Source organism: Periplaneta americana, chromosome 5 (assembly GCF_040183065.1).
Source record: "Periplaneta americana isolate PAMFEO1 chromosome 5, P.americana_PAMFEO1_priV1, whole genome shotgun sequence".
Classification (NCBI taxonomy): Eukaryota; Metazoa; Arthropoda; class Insecta; order Blattodea; family Blattidae; genus Periplaneta; species Periplaneta americana.
In genome coordinates, this window is record NC_091121.1 from 30,003,037 (window position 1) to 30,030,670 (window position 27,634).

A 27,634-nucleotide genomic window follows, 5' to 3' on the forward strand; every position below is an offset into this window, starting at 1 on the left:
GCAATTCAAAATTTCATTACACTTCATTGGCCGAAATATAAATGACGTCATATAAACGAAATAGCCTGCGGAAGTTTTAGAAAACAACAGAACACAGAATTGATCAGTAATATGTTGTGAAGCGAGTCTGCAACCGTAGAACCAGAAGGATAATATGAAATACTTTTCTTAGTTTCCGGTATGTTGTGACATTCTACAGTGATGAAACATCACTATTCCATATTATCCGAATATTCTCTAATTTCAACATCTTCATCCAATCTTAATGAAATTAACATTTCATTAAAATCAGATAATAATTCTAGAAGTAATGTATGCCCTTAAAATTCTTCGCCCTGCCTCGGATTTCAGCCGATAACCTCAAAAAAAAAATACTAAGAATAGTACCTATTAGCCACAACACTAGTTACAATTAATTTCATGATTTCTAATTTCGTTGCCAAGGTTGATTTTTGTCCCCTGTGGTTTGGATATTCTAAGATTTCTTGATAGACTGTTTGCTGACATCGAAAACTAGACATATGCCCGTCTTGTTTCAATTGAAAATAGTGAATATGTAGGCTTTGGGTGAAACCCTGCTAGAAATACCACTCATAGATAGATTTAAAAGATTGATTAAAGGTGTGTGCAATATAAGGGAACACAAAAAATGAGCTAGCTGTAATTTTACTTTTCCCAGTTCCCCCTACCAACCGTCGAAGATGGTGTTACTATAGATGTAGAGGTGTGATAGGGGTGTGTATAGGTTATTCGGTCTTCTTTGTTCTTATAAGATTTTCTGCCGTTGCTAAGAGGACGTTAAATTACGTGAAATAATTCATTCTAAAATATTTAACCCACACTTAATGTTTTCTTAACTAGACTTTGATTTATGTTATGTTATAAATGAGGGTTATTAAATAGAAAGTCTCTACCTTAATTATCACATAATTTTAAGAAGGTTCGACCACTCCCAAAGTCAATGTTTATTAAGTACAAAGATCGAATGGGTTTATAATTAGTGATAAAATGTTAGGTATATTGATGATGTGTAATTTATGTCTTTAAGGACAAATCCACCCCACGAACGTCTGTATACCTACAATTCTGTGACATGAATAAACATTAGATCAGTTCTAATTTTCTAAGCTGAATGTTATAAATTCAACATTATTCACTCACAGACTGGTAAATTATTATTGTTGTTATCATTATTAACACTAATCTACGTAACGAAAATATGGTGACTAATTAGGAAGCACTGTAAAAATTCACTGCCAACTGCAAGATAATAAAAAGAATGCTCACGTAAGAACAATATTATAAATTAATAAAATTGTATTAGGTGTACAGAATTGGAACGTTTAGAATGCTATGGATGTAGGAACAAATGTCGATTTTTCAATATGTGAAACTATAATACCTGATTGATGTTATATGATGACTAACTTCTACTTGTGACGTTTTGTTATATCGTTTGGGTTTTTAAAGCACATATTTCTGCAGCACAAAATTAGAATTTAATTGCAGGGTCATGAATTTAAGAAATGCAAAGGACGATAACAATGTTGTAGTACGTGTTTTAACACTGTGAAATATTACCCCAACTGTACGCCTACCACCCCTAGGCCTACTTGTCTTAAATTCCTCAGCGTGTATGTTTGGCAAGAAAGCGGAAGGCCATTCCACCAATTTAGCTGTTACCCCGTTATTCTTAACTTAAATATATGGTAACTTTAGAGGAGTAACAATATTTTAGCACATGAAATCGCTCTAGTTTTCAATGAAACTATATTCTATGTATTAAAGGAATCTAATTAATTTCCAAATCCCTAGGAAAGATTTATAAATAGTTGATGGAACAGCACCCATATGTTCAGTTCTTTTTCCTTAACGTGGAATTCTCTGTAATTAACCGGAAAGAAGCTTGTGAAATGGAAGGGAGTAATAGATAACATTAAGACATATGGATCGTATATAGATACAAATACCTTATTTCACTATATCGCTGACGCATACAAACTGATGGAACATTTGTACATACTTCCGTAGCACGTGACATCACTGGCCTAGTGCATAAAAATACTTCTAACAAGTGACAATTTACCAATACATAAATGACAAATGACAAGTCTTATTTATGTTGCATAACAAGTTTTTACAAATTATTTGTCATGACTAGCATATTTTTCAAGTGAAAGGCAGCGATATTGACAAATGCTTCAAAATATTGCTGAAAAAGTAGAGTTATAATAAAATAGTCCATAGCAATGGAGTAACGGTTAACGTACCGGACCGTGAAACGAGCGGGCCCGGGTTCAAATCCTGATTGGGTAAGTTACCTGGATGAGGTTTTTTTCGGGGTTTTGCCTCAATCCAATAAGGACAAATGATGGATAACTTCAGGTGCTGGATCCTGGACTCATTACTCTGGCATTATCACCTTCGCCTCATGAAGACGCTAGATAACTTTAGTACTTTATAAAGCGTCGTAAAATAACAAAATAATAAGAAAATTAGTTTTAAGCATTATTAATTTTGCATGAATTTAATTACGAAGGAATGAAACAATTTCGATCTCTGGTGCACATTGAATATTTAAAATTTATGTTTCTTGATAAATTAAGAGAAGAATATAATATTGTTTGGACAGTTCTCTTCCGATTTGACGCAGGAATTAAAATCAAACAAAGTTGGATAGTACTACACACACACATGCTAAATCAGTTGGTCTGGTATTACCGAATAAAGATTGGACATATACGCGAGGTACAATTTGGTCGAACTTTAGGAAGAGAGCTATGATATATTTTCAAATTATCTTCAAAATTACTACTGTTACTATGTTTTAATATTTTTTATGCTCGACCATGCCGAAATGTAGTAATTATACACCTGGTAGCAGACCTTTAATGCATGTCATTAAAGTACACCTACTCATTAAATGTCAGGTCTTTCAGCCAATGACGACTCAGGTTACAACTGTTCAGCCAATGACAGGTCAGCTTTCTACCGTTATAAAACCGCAAGTCTCGATTATTCTCGGATATACAATCGAAAGAGAATTAGCGAAAAGTCACGGGGGCTGGAAATCCGATACTGTCGCAGAAGGTTATGTTCTGTTACTATAACAATTAGCGTTAATTGTAAATAATATTCAAATAAATTCAATTTGTTATCTCGTTTTTCAATGTCTAATTTAATTTTAATGTTATCTCTGTAGGTTCTTATGGCCTAGCAAGGTCAATGTGGACATCTGTTCCTCGGAAAAAATCAATACTTTCGCGTCTGCGCACATCTCACAACATACGGGACATTGCTAAAAAATTAATAATATCAAGTTAGAAATATGGTCGAGCATAAAGAGTCGTATGAAACTCGCCTATAATGGTAATTAAGAAGCTCGTATGAAAATTATGAAACTCGCTTGCGCTCGTTTCATAAATATCCATACTCACTTCTTAATTACCTTCATTATAGGCTCGTTGCATAATGTACTATTAATACTTTGTTTGATTACAATTAAAATAGCCTTCTCTTGATTTTATTGGCAAAATCCTCTGTGTTGCAAGTAATGTCTCAAATTTAATTCTCGGCATACGAAAATTATCTTTTAAATTGAATTCTTGAAAATCAAATAATGTGACTTCATAGATAAAACAAAGGTAAACTCTCTTCCATTGTAATAGCCAGTCACAACTTCTTTTCCTTTGCTATCACTTCAGCTTGATTGCTACGGAAGTGATTACCGGAGGCCAATTTTCAATGGAACAGACTATATCGCTCACTTTACATGGCCAGGATATGTACATGAATAATATTATATTATTAGGCGTTGTTATGATTTTTATTTGTTTTTTTCCATGTTCTGTCGTCCAGTATTGGAAGGTTTCCTAATGGAGTGACACCATTTCTTTCGTAATTGCACTTTATGGATCATGCACATGTCTATTATATTAATTTTACTGTCTTGTTTCGTTAGAAAGATATTTAGTCGCGTTTAAACAGAAAGCAAAATATATGCCATGAAATGTAAACAAAAATACACCTTTTAACAAAATTGCTACTTTAACGCACAGTTTAATTTAACTTTTAATGTGTCAACGGACGTTTTAATGTACAATGTGACATAGATTAAATTATGCTGCATTTATATTAAATGAGTTAATGAAAAGTTGATGTTATACCCATTTTAGCAGAGTGAGCAGTACACGTTATGTTCGTGTCCCTAATTTCACGTTCATTTTATTACGCTTTATCGTAGAGGAACTCGCGATGTCCAATAAAAATGGTGTTTGTTTTAATTAAACAATTTAATCCATTAACTGATAGCTGTATCAAATTCGTTTACATTTGCCTTTTGTACCAATGCAAACCGATCTTATTCCAATTTCACTGTAAATGTTATTGTAGTTCTAGGATCTGTGTGCTTAATTAGAAGAGGTTTAGATTGGGATACTTTACTGATAAAAAATATCAGAAAATATTACTTAAAAATGTTGAGTATACCTTCGATTTCAGTAGATAATGGACAAGGAAAAAAAAGATTCTACTGCTTGAGGCCGTTTGCTTCTCTTCTTTCTTGGTGACGAATGAAGCTTTCTGATATTTCTTCAACAAAACAAGAAATCCACTCTAAATATTCTTTTTCGTTTTTTCCTCACTCAAAATGTACCGTAAAGGCTGGTTCACAATGAACTTGGAACGGAAACGACAACGAGAACGAGAACGGAAATAATGTTACAATAAATGTATTTAAATGTGAGCATTCACAATAGTTAATTGTGAATGCTATAATTTAAAAACATTCAGTTTAACAATATTTCCGTTCTCGTTGTCGTTTCCGTTCCCGGTTTATTGTGAACTAGCCTTAAGTGTCTATTATCACTTTGATATTGAAAAACTTGCCGTTACAAATGAAACGCGGGTTCGCACAGATCTGTAGATGCTCACAATGCCGAGACATATCTGAGCGATACCGCGCGACACTACTAATTTATGCGCAACTTCGGCAATTGAAATTCTGCCATTCTTTGCTTCACCACGGATCCCGGAATTGGTGCCCATATTGGTGCGAGGAAATACTTATTTTATGCCAAAAATTGGACTGCTGTTGATTTTATGTCTTATATATAATAATCCGTGGCGCTAGAGACCGTGAAGGGCCTAGACCGACCAGCCGGCTGCTGGCTTCACGCCCACATACCGAAGCAGAGGTGAACGATCATCCAACCAGAATGGAGGTATCGTGTGGTTAGCACGATGATCCCCCCAGCCGTTATAGCTGGTATTCGCAACCGGATTTCGCTACCTATCGTAGCTCCCCAAGTGCATCACGATGCTGGGTGGGCACCGGTCCCATATACTGGCCGAAATTTCATGAGAAAATTTCTTCTCCCGTGAGGACTCAAACCAGCGCGCATTCCGTAACGCGAGTCCTAGACAGGATGCCTTAGACCGCGACGCCACGTTGCGGGACTTATGTCTTATATACTTGCAAAAAATTAAGTGGAATATTATTCTATAGTAACTGTGGAAGAACATAAATTTTTCGCTCTCTCCTTTAATGCATATTATTAAAATTCAGTAATGTTACACATCGTCGATTTACAAACAAATGTCATTAAGTAAAAATTATAACCTCTGAGAAAAATGCGTAAATGGAGGCATTGCGCATGATCAAACATACAAACGAAACAAAACTAATTTTATTACATCAACTAGTCGTTCTCTTGAGAACCAAGTCGTTCGTTCTCTGATGAAGCGCACTACCCTCTTTTTGGGACATAAAGTATCTATGTGACAAAACTTTTTTCTAAGACTGTACATGGATGGAACAAGTCTAAGTTATAACTATTTCAATGGGGTTTATTCAAAACTGACAAATGTAACATTGAAATGAAATTGTATTCATAAATAATCTGAAGAACAAATACATGTAATTGATTTAAATTAAGGTAAAATTTAAGTAGTCCTAATCGGACAGAATAAACTGTGTTTGGAGGAATACGGTGACAGATACTTACAGGTCACTATTGCTTGGAACACCTACAGTTCGTGGTCAGTTATATAATTCTAAGTAAAATAGCATAGAAAAAGAAATTTCTTTATCTTTGTACAATATCTTTAACTACACTGGCGAAAATGTCTTGAGAACAGTTCCTTAGTTGCAAGGATATTAAAATCGATAATTTATGAAAGTTCATAGTTTCCACCAAACTACTTTTTAATCGCAATACATGGAGCGCACATTGGACAAATTTCCTTATATCTAAATATATTTAAGTTAGATAACAAGGTACTTTCGTGTAATCCTACTATAAATTACAGCAGCCCACATTTCTCACTGTATCTCATTAATTTTTAAAGCTAACCACTTCAAATTTCTAAGATACGTTAAGGAAACTCAGATGTAGATAATATGTAAATTTTAATATTCTAGTGAACATATGATAATTTTAATAAAATATTGTATACCGTATTAAAAATAACGGGAAATGCAGAGACACACATGCCAATTTTTCTCAAAAACTACAGAAAGAATTTAAATTATTTCCTATGACATAGTATACAGACATAATTTACCTTTGACAAATTGAGTTATTTTTTTGTGTTAATCTAGAGCTCAGGTATTTTCTTTTTTTGAAAAATTAATGTCATTAATATAATTCTTAAACTTGAAAAAAAAATCATACCTTGTTCCTAGATTAACATAGGAAAATAATTCTAGTTCTCAAAATTCAATGATGCCTGCAGACAGTGTAAAAAATCATCCCAATCCTTCGAGTAGTTTATGAGAAAAACTGATATTTGTCTCATTGTGCTGAGGTTTTTTTCACAAGAATTTTTTCTGAAATATGTATTAAAATTAAGTATTACACTTCAAAGTTTATGTTCATCAGAGTTTCCTTAATGAGTCTTAAAAATTATGTATATGTATTTATTAACACTACAATTGGGTATATACGCGATGGCAGTGATATATAATATAAAATAATACCATTACAATTATACAATAATTACAGCAATAAAATGAAATAAAATAAATCTAAATTTATTTCTAACTATAAAAATAAATAGATTCAGTAAACCTAAGACTATAAATAAAAACTATTCTATAATAACGCCTAACAATGAGCAAAAGTAAACCTAACTTATAAGTACTTCTATTTCACCCAACTATTACCAATTTAAATAATTACATATCACCTTAATTAATTACAAATCAACTTAATTACATATCATCTAAATTAATTACACATCACCTTAATGTATTTACATCTATTTATATCGAATGCAAGAACCGCCCCTTGAGGCACGAATCAACTAAATTACATATCTTAATTAATTACATATAAACTTAATTGTTTACATGACACAACTTAGATAATTACACTGCACCTACAATTACATTTTCAGTCTAATCTTCTCAACCTTTCATAAATGGGTAGCTTTAAAATTGAGATACAGAGTAAATGCGAGCTGCTGTATTTTGTACTAGATTTACATTACCTTGTTACTCCAATTTTTTTGTCTACTAATTAATAAGAATAAAATAACACTTCTTACATTTGCTCCCATTGATTGATATTAATGTATTTAAGTCATAAATCCCACGTCCTAAATATGACTTGTACAGAGGAATAGGAGCGTGTGGAAGGAGCAAAATTGGAGCAGTAGCGAAGAGTTTTGTTATACACACAGAAAATTATTATTACAATCAGAGTAACCCACCCAATCACAGACATTTTGCAGGCGTTTATGCACGTAGCTATCAATAAAATTTGTGATTTGTTGCAGGACCAACTGCTGATGTACAACGAATCGATGGGAGTGTTGCCATTGGGGTTCAAACTAATGTTACGGGGGATCATGAAGGAGTCGGCGGGGGAGTATTCATGCGCTGCAGCGAACAGTGAGGGAGAAACTCGCAGTAGCACCATCTTCATGAGAGTCCAGTGTGAGTTAATCCACATTCTTACAGCCAGACTAATAGCATAAGTTAATCCTACTGCTACATAATCATTATACTGCTGGTACTCTCTCTGTTGTGTTGTGTAGTATTATGTCAAATATGTATGTATGTATGTATGTATGTATGTATGTATGTATGTATGTATGTATGTATGTATGTATGTATGTATGTATGTATGTATGTATGTATGTATTAAGACTACAATTGGGTATACACCCGGTGGCAGTGATATATAATATACAATAATACCATTACAATTATACAATAATTAGAGCAATAACGAAAAATAAAAGAAATAAAATTAAATAAACCTAAATTTATTTCTAACTATAAATAAACAGGTGCAATAAACCTAGGAGTATAAATAAAAACTATTCCATAATAACGGCTGACAACAAGCAAAAGTAAACCTAACTTATAAGTACTTCTATTTCACCCAACTATTACCAATTTAAGTAATTACATATCACCTTAATTAATTGCAAATCAACTTAATTTATTTACATATCTTCTTAATTAATTACATATCAACTTAGTTAATTACATATCCACTTAGTTAATTACATATCAACTTAATTAATTAAAAATTAATACATGACACAATTTAGATAATTACACTGCACCTACAATTACATTTTGAGTCTAATCTTCTCAACCTTTCCTTAAATATATTGATTTTGAGAGGGCCACCATATGTGTGTATTAAAGTGTAATTTGATGTTGAGTGTATGTGACAGATGTTATTATTTATTGTATGTTTATAATGTATGTATGTATTTATTTACACTGCAAGTGGGCAATCACCCGTGGCAGTGATATATACAATATTAACAAATACACAATAAAATGATAAGCAATACACAATAAAATTTACAATACACAATACAATTTTACAACACATATACAATTTTATACACAATACAATAAGAATACACAATACAATTTAACACAATAATAATAAAACATAAAATAAAATACCTAATTTTACAATACAACCTACATAATTATGTATAGGTCCTACATAAGTTTCAATAGTCTTTCACTTTACTCTCATCTCATTCCCTGTAGTGGCACTATGACGCATTTCACTGACACTTTAGCACACATTTCACTGACACTATAGAACACATTTCATTGACGCTATAAATTGTCACTGATCGGAACTGTTCACTGCACTGTAAAACCATAACTTCACTGACTCACCTCGCTTCACTGATACAACAGTTCAAATAAGTCAAATAATTGCATTCTTATGCATACTTATAAACAGAACTACATTTAAACTGAACATTTCTAGTCTAAGGCCCTCTTACACGCTATTTTTAAATAATTTACAATTCAAACCAAGCAAGTAAACTCGTCAGGCTAGATAAATACATGTCACCTTAAAAAATTAAATGTTGAATGTCACCTTAATTTTAATTTGCACTTTATACACAACTTTTTAAATTATTTTTGAATCTCCTTAAGGAAGGATAGCCCTCAAAGACCGCTGCAGGTAGTGACCGCAGGAATGTAATATAATTGTTCTAATATGTTCAGTTGTGTTTTTTCGGTGTGATGTGTAGTATCTTCATATTTGTTTCTATAACAACAGTAGTTGCAGTTGGTGATGTGTTCTGCGTAATTTCATGTGTTGTATGGTTTTGTTATTGCTTTAATATGTTCGTTGTATCTTATTTGAAATGATCCGCCATTTTGTCTGCTGACGAAGGCGTAACCCCAACGACGAAAGGGTGCCGTACGGTTATTTAAGGTATATGACCTTTTTTAAACTGATATTTCAATGATTTTCAAAACTTTCATGTTTTTAAAAATTAATATTTTAATCAGAAATGGAACATACAAATCTTTACGGAACGATAAAGAAGTGTTAGTAGGCAAAAAAAAAACGCTTAAATAAGAAAGACACTCTTGCAGCTTTTCCAATAATGGCACTGCCTCATTAGACAAAGCATAACAAACACACAGAGTGAAGAAAAAAAAAAAAAAACATACCACAAAAGATAAATATGGGGAACGAACAAAAATGGGAAATTAAGTACAGGAAAAATAATAGCTTACATACAGCAGGCCTAAACATAGTAAACAAACAGATTAGACGTTCAAACAAAAGTTCTTCCTGTTTAGGAAACAAAGTACAGGGGGTATCAAACACCTTATTATAATAATACCGGATAGCTGTATAGCGACGCTGTTATTTCCGGCGTGACTCCGCCTCTTTGCTTACGTCTTAGTACGTTAAGGCTCTATAAAGTCTAGGTAGGTAGTATCGTTCGCCATTTTTGTTCTTTCGTTGCCGCGCTACTATACGAGGAATCTATTTGCCACACCGTTAAACATTATCATGTCGTAGCTCCTATGATAATAAATCAAACGCGCTGTAATTCAGCAAATAATTTAGCAGCAAATAACGTCTTCGTGTGCTTTCTGCGAACGCCAACGAAAGAGCCAAAATGGCGGGCGATTATATTAAGTATTTATCGAGCCTTAAGAAGTGAATGACGTCTTCATAAGCGAATCATAAGACACATACGTTTAAATGTAGCCGACCTGCAACGCGATTGGCTGCCGGAAATTAGGGCGACGGGACTGTAGCAGCATTGACGTAAGTGCGAAATATCGCGGACCTGACATCTAGCGGAGCGGTGTGGAATTACGTCCACAAATACAAGTATTAACATAGCGGGATTCGGACTATTGTTTAAAATGTAAGAAACTTAAGAAATATTGAATAATATTTAATGTAAAATTATTATCTTATATCAAAGCTGCATATTATGAGAGATGTTGCATACTTCATATTGCTTTCCGTAATTAATTGTTACATATTTTTTCTTTGGTTTAGTTAGACAAAATCAATTCTGGCATTAAGAATGAATTTACAATAATGCTTTATATACACATTGCTCACAACTGCAAAGATAAAATTGAAAGTAATCTAATGCTTGTAATAATTAGTAAAGGTATGTGGACAACAATAAAACTTAATTTGATAAAATCTTAAGATTTCCAATACATATTAACTTCTATTCATTTATTAGGTCTAAATAAAAAAGCTAATTTGTATTTTTCTATCATCACGAAGGCGAAGGAATTAGGCCTACTAAAGAATGTTAACTCGCGTTTTATGATCCCTCGGAAATCGAAAGTACGATTTGGAGGAATTTGTAATGCTTTATTTGTAACAATTATAAACAGCACATATGCACCCTGACATTTTAACACAGCACTAAATTAATAAAACTATTAACTAGCCCAGCAACAATATACATTGCAGTTGATTACAGCTTGTTTCGCGAGTATTACCACACCGGCCGCCTAGGTAGCAGCACCAGCGTCGTTCGTGCGCAGAACTGCTAGCTGTCCGGTATTATTATAGTAAGGTATTTGGTGGTAGTTTAAAATGCCAAGTGATCCTCTGATAGCAGTAAAGGAAACGTCATGAATGAAGTCGTTGTTCAGCTGGAAGCCAAAGTTGATGAATTGGCAAAACTTCATTTCTCTTCTTCTTCTTCTTCTTCTTCTTCTTCTTCTTCGGCTTTTTCCCACTTATAGGTTCCCCGTCTTCAGTTTCCATATATATCTATCGTTCCAATCTCCTTCTTTCAAATTCCTGTCGTCCATTATTGCTCTGACATGGGTTTTCCATTTCAATTTTGGTCTACCACGTTTATTTTTTCCTGGGAGTGACCATTGATATATATTTTTTGGCCATCTTTCGTTGCCCATTCTTTGTACATGTCCATACCATTTCAAAGTTTGATTTTCTATTCTCTTAACAACAGATGTGGTAACGTTCATTTCTTTCCAAAGGAGTTCATTTCTAATTTTATCCTGTCTTGTTTTTTGAAGACTTCTCCTAAGATAGTCGAATTCAACTGTTCTAATTTTGTTTTTTTTTTTGTTTTGTTTTTTTTTTTTTTTTGTAGTTCTGTCATGGACCAAGTTTCACTTCCATATGATTAAATATTATGTATTATACTCTTGTAGATTTTAATTTTAGTTTCTTTTGTAATATTTTTATTCCAGATTATTCCACGCAAAGTCTTGGTAGCATTTTTTTACCAAAGCAATTTTATTTTGAATGTCTCTCTCACATGTACCTATATTTGTGATTATTGATCCAAGATATTTAAAGGATTCACATTTTTTAATTTTTCCTGTTTCAAGTATGAGGTCACCCACATCTTTTCCTAAACACATATATTCTGTTTTCTGTAGATTTATGTTCAGTCCCCATTTTCTATATTCTTCCATTAGTTTATTTACCATATATATCATATCATCTTCATCCCCCTCAAATATCACCTGGTCATCGGCGAATAATAATGAATGTAGTGTTTTATCTTGTATAGGAATACCCATTTCAGAGCATTTCTTGTATCATAGGTTAAGAGCCTGATCTATATAAATATTAAAAAGAACTGGTGATAAACTGCATCCTTGCTTAAGGCCTTTATTCAATCTGATTTCCTCTGTCAATTTCTTCTGTATTTTTATTTTGGCTTTTGTATTACTATACATTTTCCTAACAATATTAATCCATTTATCATATATATTCATGTTTCTCATTGCCGTCCACAATAATTATCGAAGAACACTATCATATGCCTTTTCTAAAACTTAATTTCTCACACTAGTTTATTAAACCGTGTCGGACTGTAAAGAAAACAACTATCCATATTTTATATGTTGTACAATATTATAGTATTGTGAAATTTTAATTTTCGTACCAATTTTTTTTCTATTGATATATTAAAATTATAGCATATTATAGTCTATTAACCTGTTGTATCCTATAGGATATTTTGCGAATTTAAGGGTTAACCCTGTGCACTTTATGGTGCTGATGGTGATTATGATAATAATGTTATGACGAAAATGATTTACTTGTTTGTAGTTTTGTTCACTTCTTTGTCTTTTCATTATTTATTTATTTATTTGTCTGTATATTTATTTATTTAATTAATTCGGAAATATGTTGGAATGAAAAAAAGGCAGTCTGATCCGTTTGGATATGCATAATAGTAATTTATTATTATAAAGCATTTATGACAGTAGGAAAATTTTCTTGCTGGTTATATTATGATTAAAAGATGGGAGTTTCCATATATGAAAATCAACAATGCATAATCTGAAAGGACAAATGAAAATAGTAGATGATTAAAATGGCTACTACAAATCAACAGCGGGCACAATGTGTTCTTTGGTATGCTAAATTTGGGAGTGTTAAAAGAGTTCAAAGGGAATTTCGACGTGAGTATGGTGTGCGTAATGTACCTAAATATGATTCCATAATGTTGTGGTATAGAACATTTGTAGAAACAGGTTCTGTGTTTAAAAAAAACATGCAGGAGGTCGCAGGCGAAATCCAGTGCGAGAAGCAGCTATCTCTTGGCTTGGTCCCCAAACTCCCCAGGTCTAACCCCTCCTGATTTCTTCGTGTGGGGTTTTGTTAAAGACATTGTCTATTCACAGAAACCCAGGAACATTGATGATCTGAGAGTAAAAATTACTCAAGCTTTTCAACAAATCACTGTTCTTATGTTACAACGGACATGGGCTGAATTGCATCACCGTTATGAGTTGTGCAGGGTGCGCAATGGGGGTCATGTTGAGCTCTGAGGAATCTCCCATCTTTCAGTGTTGTATGCACAAAGTTTCAAAAAAATATAGTTCAGTTATGATATGATATGATATATTTGATGTCAACATTTAAAACCATGTAATGTGGACCTCACAATTTTTGTATCCGGTGCCACAATTACATTCATTACAGTTATACCTTTTATAGACGCTCTTATACTTGATTCAACCTCATTTAAATTGATCAGTATTCTCCCATTAAATCCTAACAACTTAATTTTGATCATTCAAAATTTACACTTTTACGATTCTGTTCTTGCTTTTCAGTACACTCATGTCGTACACACCATGTTTCTATAATACTTGTTACTAAAACTTACTATACCATTGTCCAATATGTTCGTTATTGTGTCTTTCTTGCTACATTTGTTTTTGAGATCCCACTAATTTTCTACATATTATACTTCACTATCCTAGCTAGCCTCTCCCGCCATACTCCTCACTTATTTTCATTATCTCTATCACTTTACATAATTCCTATTACACTTCTCTAGTTCATTCCCAGTTGACACTTTATCACTCTGTTCTTGATTTTCAGATCACTTAGACTATATCGAGGACACACTGTTTCTAATAATACTTGTTACTAAAACATATTACACCACTATCAATATGCTCGATTTTTGTCTGTTTCATGCGTACCTTTCAAATTCCGGGCTCACTAATTATCTACATATTATACTTCGCCGTCCTAGCTAGCCTCCTCCACCATACAGTACTCTTAACCTATTTTCATTAACTCACTCGTCTTATCTACTTGCAATTGAACTTCCTCTTCCTTACTTACTTTACTTTTGAGGGCCTCTCCACTTTTCAGTGGTTACCCTTTATTCCCATTTTCCATCTGCGTCTGTCATTCCAATCCTGCTCATTTAGTCCCTTATCATTCATCATCCTCAATATTCCAGCCCTCCATGAATTTCTAGGCCTTCCTCGTTTCTTTCTACCAGCTGGAGACCACTGAAGTAGCACGTTTGGCCACCTCCCCTCATCCATCCTCCTTACATGACCATACCACTGAAGTTGTCTACTCTCTATTCTTGCAAACTTCCTCTTCCACTCCTCTAATTCATCTATCACTTTATTTATTAAGTCCTTAGCCGTCTCTTCCTTAGCCGACTCTGGACCAGTAACATCCACTTCATCATTTTCTGTTATACACTCGTCATTCTTTTTCTTCACTTCACTTCACTTCTCACCATTTCAGCTTTTGCACTCACAGAAACACTTCCACTTCTCTATAGTTCAGTTAGTAAATGTTTTACTGTGTTTTTATTTTATCTGTACTCAAACGGATCACCCTGTAGATTCTTATATAAATATTTCCATCACTGATCACATAGGAGCTATCCGCGATCGAGCTCTGTTCTCCTATGTTTAGAAGTCACTTTCTGACCGATTTATTGGTTAGTTGCAACGAATTCTTAAAGTTAATATTTTCAGATTAGATAGGAAATTCCCAACTTCTCTTTGTAATCAAGCCGACTTATATTTTTATCCGAACGTGGCAGTTGATACAGTGTTACGAAACAATCACGTAGTCTGTATGAGGGTGTAAATGAGGGGGCGAACGCCTATTATACAGCACAGATCGCCACAATAACACGACGTGGCTCGTTGGAAACATCAAGGGGTCACACAATTATGGCCCGATTCCCTATTCCGTTTGTACAGATCCATTCCGCGTGAAGCCATAATAAGTCCGTATCTCATTTATCTGCCCATTGGGAGCAGTAAAGTTAGACTTCATTATTCCCGTAGCGAAAGAAATGGTCCGTTTATATGAAAGGACAGATGAAAGAAATCCATTGTACTATTAAAACTGCACCACGTTGTCCAATTTAAGATTTTAGTACCAATTCATTCCTTGTTCTCGGAGATTTCATTGCCAGAACTGACAACAAAGTGAAGTCCCTTATCTTAAGACATTTAAGTTATTTACGTCCTTCCAGCTAGTTGTAAAGCAAGTGCTAAGATTTTGCGCGGTCAAATATTAATTAGTTATTTTATGTTATTTTGGCATGCGTTTACAATTTCCTTCAGCAGTTACCTATTTAAAATAGTTCTTAACTTTAATGATTTCTATTGTTATACTATAAAATAATGTTAATTTTTACTCATTTAATTAATTTCTTTATTTTTAACCCAGCACCCTTTGTTGTCATGGATATCTACCAAAAAACAATACGTCGGTTTACAAGCAAAGCAAATTAAGTAAAACATGTAACTTCTGAGAAATAGGCGTATATAATGTATGTATATATATAAACTTAGAATTGGAAGACGGAATGTACATAAAGAAAATTCAGTTTTGTCAAGAACATTCAAGCGCCTTTTTCTCTGAAGTAACATTTTTGACTTAATTTTTTAACTTCGCTCTAGAATATGCCATTAGGAAAGTTCAGGATAACAGGCAGGGTTTGGAATTGAACCGGTTACATCAGCTTCTTGTCTATGCGGATGACGTGAATATGTTAGGAGAAAATTCACAAACGATTAGGCAAACACGGGAATTTTACTGGAAGCAAGTAAAGGGATAGGTTTGGAAGTAAATCCCGAAAAGATAAAGTATAAGATTATGTCTCGTGACCAGAATATTGTGCGAAATGGAATCATTAAAATTTGAGATTTATCTTTTGAAGAGGTGGAAAAATTCAAATATCTGGGAGCAACAGTAAAAAATATAAATGACACTCGGGAGGAAATTAAACGCAGTATAAATATGGGAAATGCCTGTTATTATTCGGTTGAGAAGTTTTTTTCATCTAGTCTGCTGTCAAAAAATCTGAAAGTTAGAATTTATAAAACAGTTATATTACCGGTTGTTCTGTATTGTTGTGAAACTTGGACTCTCGCTTTGAGAGAGGAACATAGGTTAAGGGTGTTTGAGAATAAGGTTTTTAAGAAAAATATTTGGGGCTAAGAGGGATGAAGTTACAGGAGAATGGAGAAAGTTACACCATGCAGAACTGCACGCATTGTTTTCTTCACCTGACATAATTAGGAACTTTAAATCCAGACGTTTGAGATGGGCAGGGCATGTAGCAAGTATGGGCGAATCCAGAAATGCAATAGAGTGTTAGTTGGGAGGCCGGAGGGAAATAGACCTTTGGGGAGGCCGAAACGTAGATGGGAGGCTAATATTAAAATGGATTTGAGGGAGGTAGGATATGATGATAGAGACTGGATTAATCTTGCACAGGATAGGGACCGATGGCGGGCTTATGTGAGGGCGGCAATGAACCTGCAGGTTCCTTAAAAGCCATTTGTAAGTAAGTTGTTTAGCTCGTAATCCGATGAATGTTTCGTCTTTCTTTGAGTAACTTAGCCCGTTCTTCTGACACATTACATCATCGTTGCTATAGCGTGTTTAAAAATCGGTTCAGTATACTGTAAATTTATTTCAACTGAACAATAATAATTCCTTTCTACAATTCACAATTAACTCTCTCAGCAACAATGGGATTTGCTCTCCACACAGTGACACAGTGTTCGTTAGTGCACTCCACAGACGACGACAATGACAATTCACTAGGACTATTACGAACAACAATGAACTGTTAATCTTAACTAATATTTACAAAGCACTATTTACAAATCAGAACTGTCAGTTCTCAGTTCACAGTTCTTCTAGCTCAGTCACTCGAGTTCACAGTATCTCGAACCACAGACCTTCAGAGACAGTCCACTGTACTCGAACTCAGGTCCCTCCAACTGCGGTCCACTGCACTCGAACTCAGGTCCCTCCAACTGCGGTCCACTGCACTCGAACTCAGGTCCCTCCAACTGCGGTCCACTGCACTCGAACTCAGGCCTTCGGATGCTACGCAGTTGCGGACGCACACTCGAGTCGAACTCCGGTACATAAGACTGGCTTGCTCTGTTCACTGGCTTACTGACTGAACTAATCATGAATCACACACACACACTCCTTCGCGTCCGTAATTTATAACCACAGCAACGTAACCGAGAAACTTCGAATTCGCGATTTTTTCACTTCGACGGGCTTCTGGAAGAGTCGGGAGGGTCCGTTCCCCCTTCACTCCGTAAGTAGCAGCTGCGCGCGCAGCCTCCCCTCGCGCGTAGGCCCTTTCCCCTCTCTTCTCTCCGCCGCGCGCCGTCCCTCAGTGCTTCGTGGAGCCCGCGCGATCTGCTCTCTTGCGGGACGCTGGTCGTGAGTTCGAATCTCACGTCGCTGTCACAATACGTAATAATTCCTCATGAGTTTGGTAGTTCCCATTGGCTGAAAATTCAAACCACGTCTCGAATAACCACTTAAACATATAGGCCTACTTTCATGTCTTGTCGGATAACTTTGGCACTTGGTTTCTTGCTGTAGATTCATTCAAGAAAACATGATAGTGATAGTGGCAGTAGGAGGAAGGAAAATAACAGTGGAGTCAGTAGGTTAGTTACGAATCAAAATAGCGACCTACGTGTTTGAATGAGGCGCCTGAAGATATCACCGCTAAATGGAAATATTATCCAGATGTCAAGATGATCAATATGCGGACAAGCTGTACAAGCGAAACAAAATAGCAAGCAGCAGTTGCAAGATGGCAACACTTCTTCACCACTGCTTCATCGTCTAGCAGCGCTTTGGTTATAAGAAGTAAGCGCAAAGGATAGTCATAAAGAAATGTTGTCCACGGATGGCGAGCATTGCCTCTCACGCCATGTTGCCTACAGTTGGACACAAAAGTTCACTGAAAGTTGGTCAAGTAACGAACATAAGTATAATATAAAGAAGTAGCAAAATTTTTTTAACTGTGGAAATTGGAAAATTATGTCAAAAATAGCCTTCATATACAGGGTGTAAACAGTATAACTGCAAAGATTATAAAGGCTGTAGTTCTCGGTCTACTAGACTTGATATGTAGTGAAATTTTGTTTTTTTCTTCAATTTTGCTTTATTTAAAAAATATAATGTTTTCAGGGTTGATAGTAGTCTAATATTTACTGTGCGAGTAAATGTGAACGTCATTGGCAATAATCTTACGTCCAATGCACGTCAACACCTCCACAATAGAGTGACGAAAGTACTCTGATTTGTAAACAAGGATATCACCACAGTTTGCAATGTACCACGTGGAGGACAGATGTAAATAATGAGAGTCTACTATCGTTCCCAAAAACATTACATTGACGGATAAAGTTTTTTTTTTGGAAAACCCCCCCCCCAAAAAAAAGCAGAAAAATTTTATTAGACTTATTTGTTCATTAGTTTATGCCCTGTCGCCAGTATTTTTTCAGTTTATATTGTTTCCATTCTGTATAGGTTACTTCTTTTTCATATAATGTTTTCAGGGTTGATAGTAGTCTAATATTTACTGTGCGAGTAAATGTGAACGTCATTGGCAATAATCTTACTTCCAATGCACGTCAACACCTCCACAATAGAGAGAAGAAAGTACCCTGATTTGTAAACAAGGATATCACCACAGTTTGCAATGTACCACGTGGCGGACAGATGTAAATAATGAGAGTCTACTATCGTTCCAAAAACATTACATTGACGGATAAAGTTTTTTTTTTGGAAACCCCCCACCCCAAAAAGTAGAAAAATTTTATTAGACTTATTTGTTCATTAGTTTATGCTCTGTTGTCAGTATTTTTTTCAGTTTATATTGTTTCCATTCTGTATAGGTTACTTCTTTTTCATATAATGTTTTCAGGGTTGATAGTAGTCTAATATTTACTGTGCGAGTAAATGTGAACGTCATTGGCAATAATCTTACGTCCAATGCACGTCAACACCTCCACAATAGAGTGAAGAAAGTACCCTGATTTGTAAACAAGGATATCACCACAGTTTGCAATGTACCACGTGGAGGACAGATGTAAATAATGAGAGTCTACTATCGTTCCCAAAAACATTACATTGACGGATAAAGTTTTTTTTTTGGAAACCCCCCCCCCAAAAAAAAAGCAGAAAAATTTTATTAGACTTATTTGTTCATTAGTTTATGCTCTGTCGCCAGTATTTTTTCAGTTTATATTGTTTCCATTCTGTATAGGTTACTTCTTTTTCATATAATGTTTTCAGGGTTGATAGTAGTCTAATATTTACTGTGCGAGTAAATGTGAACGTCATTGGCAATAATCTTACTTCCAATGCACGTCAACACCTCCACAATAGAGAGAAGAAAGTACCCTGATTTGTAAACAAGGATATCACCACAGTTTGCAATGTACCACGTGGCGGACAGATGTAAATAATGAGAGTCTACTATCGTTCCAAAAACATTACATTGACGGATAAAGTTTTTTTTTTGGAAACCCCCCCCCCCAAAAAGCAGAAAAATTTTATTAGACTTATTTGTTCATTAGTTTATGCTCTGTTGTCAGTATTTTTTCAGTTTATATTGTTTCCATTCTGTATAGGTTACTTCTTTTTCATATAATGTTTTCAGGGTTGATAGTAGTCTAATATTTACTGTGCGAGTAAATGTGAACGTCATTGGCAATAATCTTACTTCCAATGCACGTCAACACCTCCACAATAGAGAGAAGAAAGTACCCTGATTTGTAAACAAGGATATCACCACAGTTTGCAATGTACCACGTGGCGGACAGATGTAAATAATGAGAGTCTACTATCGTTCCCAAAAACATTACATTGGCGGATAAAGTTTCTTTTTTTGGAAACCCCCCCCCCAAAAAAAAAAGCAGAAAAATTTTATTAGACTTATTTGTTCATTAGTTTATGCCCTGTCGCCAGTATTTTTTCAGTTTATATTGTTTCCATTCTGTATAGGTTACTTCTTTTTCATATAATGTTTTCAGGGTTGATAGTAGTCTAATATTTACTGTGCGAGTAAATGTGAACGTCATTGGCAATAATCTTACTTCCAATGCACGTCAACACCTCCACAATAGAGAGAAGAAAGTACCCTGATTTGTAAACAAGGATATCACCACAGTTTGCAATGTACCACGTGGCGGACAGATGTAAATAATGAGAGTCTACTATCGTTCCAAAAACATTACATTGACGGATAAAGTTTTTTTTTTGGAAACCCCCACCCCAAAAAGTAGAAAAATTTTATTAGACTTATTTGTTCATTAGTTTATGCTCTGTTGTCAGTATTTTTTTCAGTTTATATTGTTTCCATTCTGTATAGGTTACTTCTTTTTCATATAATGTTTTCAGGGTTGATAGTAGTCTAATATTTACTGTGCGAGTAAATGTGAACGTCATTGGCAATAATCTTACGTCCAATGCACGTCAACACCTCCACAATAGAGTGAAGAAAGTACCCTGATTTGTAAACAAGGATATCACCACAGTTTGCAATGTACCACGTGGAGGACAGATGTAAATAATGAGAGTCTACTATCGTTCCCAAAAACATTACATTGACGGATAAAGTTTTTTTTTTGGAAACCCCCCCCCCCCAAAAAAAGCAGAAAAATTTTATTAGACTTATTTGTTCATTAGTTTATGCTCTGTCGCCAGTATTTTTTCAGTTTATATTGTTTCCATTCTGTATAGGTTACTTCTTTTTCATATAATGTTTTCAGGGTTGATAGTAGTCTAATATTTACTGTGCGAGTAAATGTGAACGTCATTGGCAATAATCTTACTTCCAATGCACGTCAACACCTCCACAATAGAGAGAAGAAAGTACCCTGATTTGTAAACAAGGATATCACCACAGTTTGCAATGTACCACGTGGCGGACAGATGTAAATAATGAGAGTCTACTATCGTTCCAAAAACATTACATTGACGGATAAAGTTTTTTTTTTGGAAACCCCCCCCCCAAAAAGCAGAAAAATTTTATTAGACTTATTTGTTCATTAGTTTATGCTCTGTTGTCAGTATTTTTTCAGTTTATATTGTTTCCATTCTGTATAGGTTACTTCTTTTTCATATAATGTTTTCAGGGTTGATAGTAGTCTAATATTTACTGTGCGAGTAAATGTGAACGTCATTGGCAATAATCTTACTTCCAATGCACGTCAACACCTCCACAATAGAGAGAAGAAAGTACCCTGATTTGTAAACAAGGATATCACCACAGTTTGCAATGTACCACGTGGCGGACAGATGTAAATAATGAGAGTCTACTATCGTTCCCAAAAACATTACATTGGCGGATAAAGTTTCTTTTTTTGGAAACCCCCCCCCCCCAAAAAAAAAACAGAACAATTTTATTAGACTTATTTGTTCATTAGTTTATGCTCTGTCGCCAGTATTTTTTCAGTTTATATTGTCTCCATTCTGTATAGGTTACTTCTTTTTCATATTGAAAAATTAAGTCAAATAATCTTTTCCTTAATATATACTTCTTTTTTTTTGTTCATAATCTTACTTACTTACTTACAAATGGCTTTCAAGGAACCCGAAGGTTCATTGCCGCCCTCACATAAGCCCGCCATCGGTCCCTATCCTGAGCAAGATTAATCCAGTCTCTATCATCACTCCCCACTTTCCTCAAATACATTTTAATATTATCCTCCCATCTACGTCTCGGCCTCCCCAAAGGTCTTATTGTAGGGATTCGTAACAAGCTGTTTTTTACGGTGATGGGTTGTTAGCCCTTCGCCCAACCCCCAAGCTGGAGGACCACCTCTTATCGGTTGTCCACGACTGCTTATTCATAATCTTATTTTATATAATTATGTTTAAACTAAACCGTACTGCCTTTTCTTTGTGTCATTCAGTTTTAGTTAGTTTAGAATATTTAAACAAAATGTCAACTCAAAAGTTTCAAATACAACATAAAACAGTCAGTATATATCTCTACCTTATTAACTTTGCTTTAGAAGTAATGAAGTTTACAAGAAATTCTTGAAAAGTTATTGAAAATTTATAGAAACGAATTTGAAGATTTTTAAAAGATCTCCTAAAATTGGAGGCGTAGATTTTATGGTATATTATTTTAATGGCTACACATCCCTATTTTCGGAGTTGATAATCAGAATTCTATTCTATTTCTTGAATTTTCCCCACTTTCATTTGCGTACATAATTTTGTAGTTATAATAATAATTCAGTTTTTTTTTAAATTTAAAACATGCATGGAGTGACATCTGTAATTAGGCAGAAAAGAATTTGATTAAAATTTACCAAAACTAAAATTACTGATCTTGCGATGGCCCAACTGCTTTCCATGTATTCTATATTTGAAATTATTTTAACGACTTCGAAAGCCAAGCAGATGTCGCCTCGTGGTCTCTGTTCGAGGGGGTGACAGTATTTTGCATGAGAAATATTCCTACAGGATCCACAATCTCTAAAAAAAAAAAAAAGCCAGGAGGAGGGAAGGAGAAAGAGATAGAGTTTAAAAAAATTACATGCCCATTTCTCATCCCGTACACTTTGTCACTAAATCTGAGCCATAAATTACGTGGACCACTCAACCCCCAATCCTCCCTACCCCCTCTTCACCCTGATATTCGCGAATGGAGAGAGCAGAAGAGAAAATTCTGTCCAGACGACTGTGTGATTTTTTTTAAGGTTGTGGGAAAAGGGATGAAAAAATATATATACATAAAAGGATAGCGCGATGCAAATTGCATAAAAATACACACCATATATTACTATGGACAGCGTTATGGTGGCAGAACGTTTTCTTGTGCAGTCTGGCAGAACAAATCGTTTCTTAAAAATGATATTACCTGAAGTTAGAAATTTTATGTGACAGCTTGTTATTTTTCTTCACACAGTAAGAAGAAACTTCCAAAAATCATAACTACGTTAGTCTTTTTTCGACATTGCCTCTTGTAATCAGTAATTCAATTGTTCAGTATATTTTGCTTACTGGATATAACATAGATTTCACTGATATTTAAGTAATCCACACAAAATTATTTTCCTTATTTCTTTTAATTAAATCTGCTGATATCTGCTGAAAACATAACTTTATTTAAATATTTTATAGTATAGTTACAAATAACCTGATTAATAGATAAATTAAATGAACAATTCTCCCGAAGGAGTGTCATTTTCTTTAGATACAATAATAATAATAATAATAATAATAATAATAATAATAATAATAATAATAATAATAATTATTATTATTATTATTATTATTATTATTATTATTTATTTATTTAATCTGGCAGAGCTAAGGTCAGTAGGCCTTCTCTTCCGCCCAGCCAGAGTCTAATTCTAATAGAATACAATTGCTTACATAATTGTTACATTAATATCTAGACCATAAGACAACATGAAAGTAAATAATGAAAGTTGATAAGTAACGTTAGTGTGACAATAATAAACATTGGTAAGAAATAGTTATAATAATAATAATAATAATAATAATAATAATAATAATAATAATAATGAGATAATTTGGATATTTATATATATAACCATTACACATTGAGAAACCTGAAAGAGCTATTATTGTTAACAAGAATTGTTAGAAAAATATTTCGTTAGTCTATTCTTAAATTGGTTTGATGTCTGACAGTCCCTGACATTACTCGGTAGGGAATTCCAAAGCCCAGGAACAGCCACAGTGAAAGAAGATGAATATGAGGATGTTCGGTGGGAGTGAATGGATAATATTGAGGAGTGTTGTGATCGTGTGTCTAGGTTATGATGGGTGGATAAATTTTGAAAACGAGACGCAAGATAGACAGGAGTGGAGAAATGCAATATGTGAAAGAGAAGGGAAAGACAGTGGATTTTCCTACGATCTTCTAGACGGAGCCAGGACAACATTTCGAGGGATGGTGTTACGTGATCAGCCCGGCGAATATTGCAGACGAAACGGACGCACATATTATGAACACGTTGTAGTCTCTGCGCCGAAGTAACGCTTAGGTCAGTAAACAGAATATCACAGTAATCGAAGTGGGGCATCACGAGTGTTTGCACTAACATTTTTTTCATGGAAAAGGGTAAAAAATTCTTCAATTGCCTAAACGAGTGGATTAATGAGAATACTTTTTTGCAGGTTTCTGCGACTTGAATGTTCCAATTTAAACTTTTATCCATATAAATACCTAGACAATGGACATGGAATTAGAAGATAAAGATGTAGATGTGGAAGTAGGATTTCGTACTTTATTTAGTAGGCATACAATGGATTCATGCACGTCGATTTACGTGGAAACACTGACTAAACAAAAGAACGACCATGCGATAAATTGATAGTGATAAATCGAGCTGCAGAAATTATCGCGATGTATGACTGTGATTGGTTGGAATTCAAAATTCCATTAGGCTACACTTCATTGGCCGACAATGGAATGACGTCATATAAACGAAATAGTCTACAGTAATCTTACTGCAAGTTTTGATTTATCTAGAGAAAATCAAAACACGATTGGGATTTAATTGAGTATTACACGATTAGACGAAATTAAATAAAGATTAGAGTCAACCCATTATGAGAAAATATTGAAGGGTAACTATCGGTGCTGGACCCCGGATTCATTACACCGCCATTATTACCTTCACTTCATTCAGACGCTAAATAATCTGAGATGTTGATACAACGTCGTAAAATAACCCAATATAAAGATTAGAAGAAATAAAGTACTCTAATGCAATAAAAAATTAGTTGACGTACTAAAATACTAAACTGTTTGAAAATATATTATTGTATCATTTAATCGCTACAAATATTTCGCTAGTTGACAGTAGTGTGTTTGATCAACTGTTCTCTTGTTACCAGTTGTGCCAACTATACAATCTTCATTGAACTCCATGAACGATTACTAGTCAAGATCTCTGATCTGTGACTATCCATAATAATAATAATAATAATAATAATAATAATAATAATAATAATAATAATAATAATAATAATAATAATAATAATAATAATGTTTTATTTTCGCTGGCAGAGTTAAGGCCATAAGGCCTTCTCTTCCACTCAACCAGCCTTAATCAATACAATACATAAATTTAAATTACAAATATTTTCACTACACTTAAAAGGTTCTCCAGCAATAATCTTCACTACACATTTATTTAAATTTAGATAAATCTATAAGGTAAAGTAGTAACTTAATTTATGAGCTAATTTAATTCAATGAATTATAATTAATTTAATATTTGAGATAGCTAGTAAAATGATGAAAATGAATTTAATATAAGCTTACTAGGACTATGTTACAGGGAGAATATATATATTTCTATTTCTATAATGACAATATTAATGTAATTGCCATTAGAGGTTTTGTAAATCTATTTAGAAAAATTAATGATAATAATAATAAGAATGGACAGATGTTAGTTTCATTATAAGTAACAAATATTAATCAGCAATTCATCTGTTAAGTAAGAATTTATGTAATTTTGACCTAAATGAAGCTATTGTCCAACGTCATACAGCAGATGCTATACCTAACATAACCTAAATATTACAATTTATTGTATAAATACAATGTAACTGGGTCACACCCGAAACAAATGCAAATAAGACGAAGGCCATTGTCATGAAAACAAAAATATATAAGGCAAACTTGCAAATTCTAAATGAGGCAGTAGAGCAAATGAACAACCTCATATGCTTGGGATGTACTATAAGCAGTAACATGAGTTGCTGCTAGGAAGTCTAAAAGAGGATAGCAATGGCCAAGGAAGCTTTTAGTAGAAAAATAAATAAAGTAAATAATGGCAGCCTACTATCATCCCCAAAAACGTTAGACTCACAGATAATGGCCCCAATCATTCATGGCGATAATAATAATAATAATAATAATAATAATAATAATAATAATAATAATAATAATAATAATAATAATAATAACAGCCTACTTACTTGCTGGCTTTAAGGAACCCGGAGGTTCATTACCGCCCTCACATAAGCCCGCCAGCGGTCCCTATCCTGTGCAAGATTAATCCAGTCTCTGTCATCATACCCCACCTCCCTCAAATCCATTTTAATACTATCCTCCCATCTACGTCTCGGCCTCCCTACAGGTCTTTTTCCCTCCGGTCTCCCAACTAACACTCTATATGCATTTCTGGATTCGCCCATACGTGCTACATGCCCTGCCCATCTCAAACGTCTCGATTTTATGTTCCTAATTATGTCAGGTGAAGAATACAATGCGTGCAGTTCTGTGTTGTGTAACTTTCTCCATTCTCCTGTAACTTCATCCCGCTTAGGCCCAAATATTTTCCTTAGCACCTTATTCTCAAACACCCTGAACCTATGTTCCTCTCTCAGAGTGAGAGTCCAAGTTTCACAACCATACAGAAGAACCGGTAATATAACTGTTTTATAAATTCTAACTTTCAGATTTTTGGACAGCAGACTGGATGATAAGAGCTTCTCAACCGAATAATAACACGCATTTCCCATATTTATTCTGCGTTTAATTTCCTCCCGAGTGTCATTTATATTTGTTACTGTTGCTCCAAGATATTTGAATTTTTCCACCTCTTCGAAGGATAAATCTCCAATTTTTATATTTCCATTTCGTACAATATTCTGGTCACGAGACATAATCATATACTTTGTCTCTTCGGGATTTACTTCCAAACCGATCGCTCTACTTGCTTCAAGTAAAATTTCCGTGTTTTCCCTAATCGTTTGTGTATTTTCTCCTAACATATTCACGTCATCCGCAGCTGATGTAACCCGTTCAATTCCAAACCCTGCCCGTTATCCTGAACTTTCCTAATGGCATATTCTAGAGCGAAGTTAAAAAGTAAAGGTGATAGTGCATCTCCCTGCTTTAGCCCGCAGTGAATTGGAAAAGCATCAGATAGAAACTGACGTATATGGACTCTGCTGTATGTTTCACTGAGACACATTTTAATTAATCGAACTAGTTTCTTGGGAATACCAAATTCAATAATAATAATAATAATAATAATAATAATAATAATAATAATAATAATAATAATAATAATAATAATAATAGCCTACTTACTTGCTGACTTTAAGGAACCCGGAGGTTCATTGCCGCCCTCCAATAAGCCCGCCATTGGTCCCTATCCTGAGCAAGATCAATCCAGTCTCTATCATCGTATCTCACCTGCCTCAAATCCATTTTAATATTATCTTCCCATCTTCGTCTCGGCCTCCCCAAAGGTCTTTTTCCCTCCGGCCTC

At 34.3% G+C, this 27,634-nt stretch overlaps 1 protein-coding gene across 2 annotated transcripts in view; it reads left to right on the plus strand.

The window, feature by feature from the left end:
- side (sidestep) overlaps nucleotides 1-27,634 on the plus strand; it is an 869,165-nt gene that overhangs the window by 719,967 nt on the left and 121,564 nt on the right. For both annotated transcript variants that reach the window (XM_069825478.1, XM_069825479.1), the window contains one exon: nucleotides 7,780-7,939. In XM_069825478.1, coding sequence (XP_069681579.1) covers nucleotides 7,780-7,939 — 160 coding nt within the window. The remainder of the gene's footprint in view (nucleotides 1-7,779; nucleotides 7,940-27,634) is intronic.